At 25.7% G+C, this 3,447-nt stretch overlaps 1 protein-coding gene across 1 annotated transcript; it reads right to left on the bottom strand.

Annotated features, from left to right (window-relative positions):
• Positions 1-752: 752 nt before the first annotated feature.
• On the bottom strand, positions 753-1,340 carry LOC107963394 (uncharacterized). The gene has a single exon (XM_016899929.2). The coding sequence runs from the start codon at positions 1,235-1,237 to the stop codon at positions 863-865; it is 375 nt and encodes a 124-aa protein (XP_016755418.1). The 5' UTR covers positions 1,238-1,340; the 3' UTR covers positions 753-862.
• Positions 1,341-3,447: the final 2,107 nt, after the last annotated feature.

The raw sequence follows: 3,447 nt of genomic DNA, 5'->3' as shown, positions 1-3,447 counted from the left end.
AAACATTTATTTTAATGTTTTTAGTGTATTTGATGTATTATATTTTTAAATTAATTTTTATATAAAAATAATCTTAAAAAATTATTACGAGTAGGTCGAGTCGAGCTCAGTTTTAACTTTTTTAATCTGAGTCAGATTTTGGCAGAATTGAAGTTGAATCGAACCTAAACCCAAAAAACAAGCCTAAAATTTTGTATCAATCCGAATCATGATGAAATCTACAAGATAGATACTCCCAACCAACGAAAGAGAAAACTTCATCCTACGTTAGCAAATGCAATCTTGTGTATAAAAAGGCAGTAGATCGTCAAAAACAGGTAGCTACCTTTAATAATGAGAAGCTAAAAGAAAATTAGTTGTTTTTTAATGAAAACAATATTTTTTTCACATTAAGCCAATGAACCCAATTATCATCTATTCTTTACGTCTCTTAGCAAAAAAAAATGTTTCTCTCCCCCCCTCTCCCCCTCTCTCTATTTCAATCATAAAAAATAGCTTTCCCTATTGGGCACATCTCCAACGTCAAGACAAAAACTCCAACGTGGTTTTTTTTTTTACTTCGGCAAGCGGTGCTGCCGTTGCCTCACCCACAGTTTACTTAGAACAAAACCTCAAAGCTAAGAAATTTAATCATTGAATTAAGAAAAGTGAATCCTTGAACCTCATCAAAATATGTTAATTCCATTTTCTTTTTTGTTTTTTTTTCCTGTAACAATGAATATTAAGAAAGAAAAGCATGGAAGTCCCTAGATTACAACACAAGGATTTTTTCTTTTTTGTTTTAATTTCATTTCTGAAATGAATACTAAAAGGAATAAAATAAGAAAAGAAAAATGAAAAGATTTGGGTATGGGGTTGGGTGTTAGACTTCCAAAAATCCTGTCATTCTAAGAACTGAATTTTGCACTTGACTCAAATCCCTTCTTTTAAGTGTCCTTCCATTGCTAGTACAAACAGAAAATGCCATTTTCCCCGCAATTCTCCTTGCTAAAATAACATGGGGAGGCACCATTCCGCCGTTGTCATATTCATCGGCTTCGCCGCCGCAATGGAAAACAGTAGCACCGTGTTGACGTGGAATGTTTACAGGCAGCGAACTGGCGGCCATCTTGTTGTTGCTCTTCTTCGTGGTGCTGTTGTTTTTTCTTGGATTTGTAGTTACGTAAAACGCGGCTGTTTTTGGAGAATCCTCTATAATCGAAGTACTCATCATCGTTAATAGCAACATCCTCGTCATGTGTGCCGTAATGGTTGCTGTTGTGCTTGGAGAACACAACCTCGGACTCTTGGAACTCTTATTCGACCATGAGAAATCTGATTGGATTGAGGATTAGATTATATTAAATTGAAACTAATTTGTAAATGAATAGAGGAAAGGATATAGGAATGGAACAGTGGGAGAAAGTGAATGCGAATTTATATATAAGATAGAATTATAAGTAAATCAATTTATATATTATTTAGAAAAGTCAGTAATAAATCTTTTGTTTTAGAAAAAAAGAAATGTAAATATATAAAAATAATATAAATGTATTACATTATAGTGTTCATATTAGTGATCAATCATTTTATTGTTAGTATTTTTTAAAGAGGTAAATAACTAGCCATAAAAAGTGCTTTATTTTCATGGATAAGAATCAAATCTCGATCTCATAATTAAAAAATGGTTTGAGCAATTATCACACCACACTTCATAATTAAATATATTACATCATTAAATATATAAGTTTATATAAATATAACTACATGTTAATCTTTTTAAGATGTTATAAATATAATTGTAATTATAATTATAAATAACATACAATATTGGAATAATTGTAACTAAAATAAATTATTACATATTATAAAAATAATTAAAATAAAATCTAAATTTTCACATAATTTATAATGAAAATTAAATTTAAAATATTAAAAATTTTCAAGTAATCATTTTCATTGCCAAATTCATTATATTATTTTGGTTTAATGGTGTAAAAAATTCTCAAAATTAAAAAAAAATATTTTTTTGTATTCAATTGGGTATTTGAACTTTCAAAATGCATAAAAAAGGCTCTCAAACTTTTTTAAAACAAGCAATTAAGGTCATTTTTTTTGCACTCAATTAAGTACTTGAACTTTCAAAATGCATAAAAATAGCCCTCAAACTTTTTCAGAAAAACAATTAAATGCCTTCTTTTTTTTTACATGCAATTGGGTACTTGAACTGTCAAAATGTATCAAAAGGCCTTTTGACCATTAAGTTTACCAGTTGACCATTAAAGTTATCTATTTTTAATTTTTTTCATTTAAAGCAGACACGCGGCACAACTATGGTGTGACTTGTGGTAAAAAATGATAAAAAATAAGAATCAATAAAAGTTATAGAATTTATTAAATTTTAATAAAAATATAAAAATATTTAAATCTTATTAAAAATTAGAAAAAAAATATAAAAATACAAAATTTTATAAAGTTGTAAGAAAATTATAAAAAAATATAAAGAAATATAAAATTCGTAAATAGATTATAAAAATTATAGTACCAAAAAAAAGCATTTAATAATTTTTCTATAACTTTTGTTGGTTTTTGTTTTTTATCATTTTTCGTCACATGTCACGCTATGTTGTGACACGTAATTGCTTTAACTGAAAAAATTGGAGTCATTAACTTTAACTGTCGAGGTTAAAGTTAATTGTTAAAGAGTTTTTTGATGCATTTTATAAATTTTTTTTATAATTCTATAAAATCTTACAATTTTTTTATAATTTTGTTACGATTTGTATAAATTTTTTTTTTTCTAATTTTTAATAAAATTTTAATATTTTTCACTAAATTTTAATATTTTTAATTATTTTTACTTTTTATAATTTTTGTTACATATCACATCATGGTTACAACACAAGGTGACTTTAATTGAAAAAAATTAGGGACAATTAACTTTAGCAGTCAATTGTTAAAGTTAACAGTCAAAGAGCCTTTTTAATGTATCTTTTCAGTTTAAATACTCAATTGAGTGAAAAAAAAAACAATGACTTAATTGTGACTTAATTGTTTTTCTTTTATAAATTTGAAAATTTTTTACACCATTAAGTCTATTATTTTATACTTCATCATTTATATATGTTTCCGTTACTGTGAAGGTGCTCGAAAAAAGAAGAAGATAAAATGGGTGATGTAATTAATTTTTCCTTTACATAATTTATGTATTTTCCAAATTTTGTTAAGAATTATTATTTTTTCATTAAAATAAATATTTAGAATGTTATTAATATATTATAATGTTCATAATGTCAATGAAATTTTAGTATAATGACAATCTTCAATGTTTGAATTTTATTGAGTGTAAATCAAGTGTTAATTTTTTTTAAAAATTATTTTTATTTAAATTGATTATATTTTAGCATTTTTCAAAATTTTTTTAGCCAGACTTAGATATCAAATCAATCGGGCATTATAACGATTGAT

The sequence above is a fragment of the Gossypium hirsutum genome, chromosome A06 (genome assembly GCF_007990345.1).
Source record: "Gossypium hirsutum isolate 1008001.06 chromosome A06, Gossypium_hirsutum_v2.1, whole genome shotgun sequence".
NCBI lineage: Eukaryota > Viridiplantae > Streptophyta > Magnoliopsida > Malvales > Malvaceae > Gossypium > Gossypium hirsutum.
This window is presented reverse-complemented; position numbering and strand designations above follow the sequence as displayed.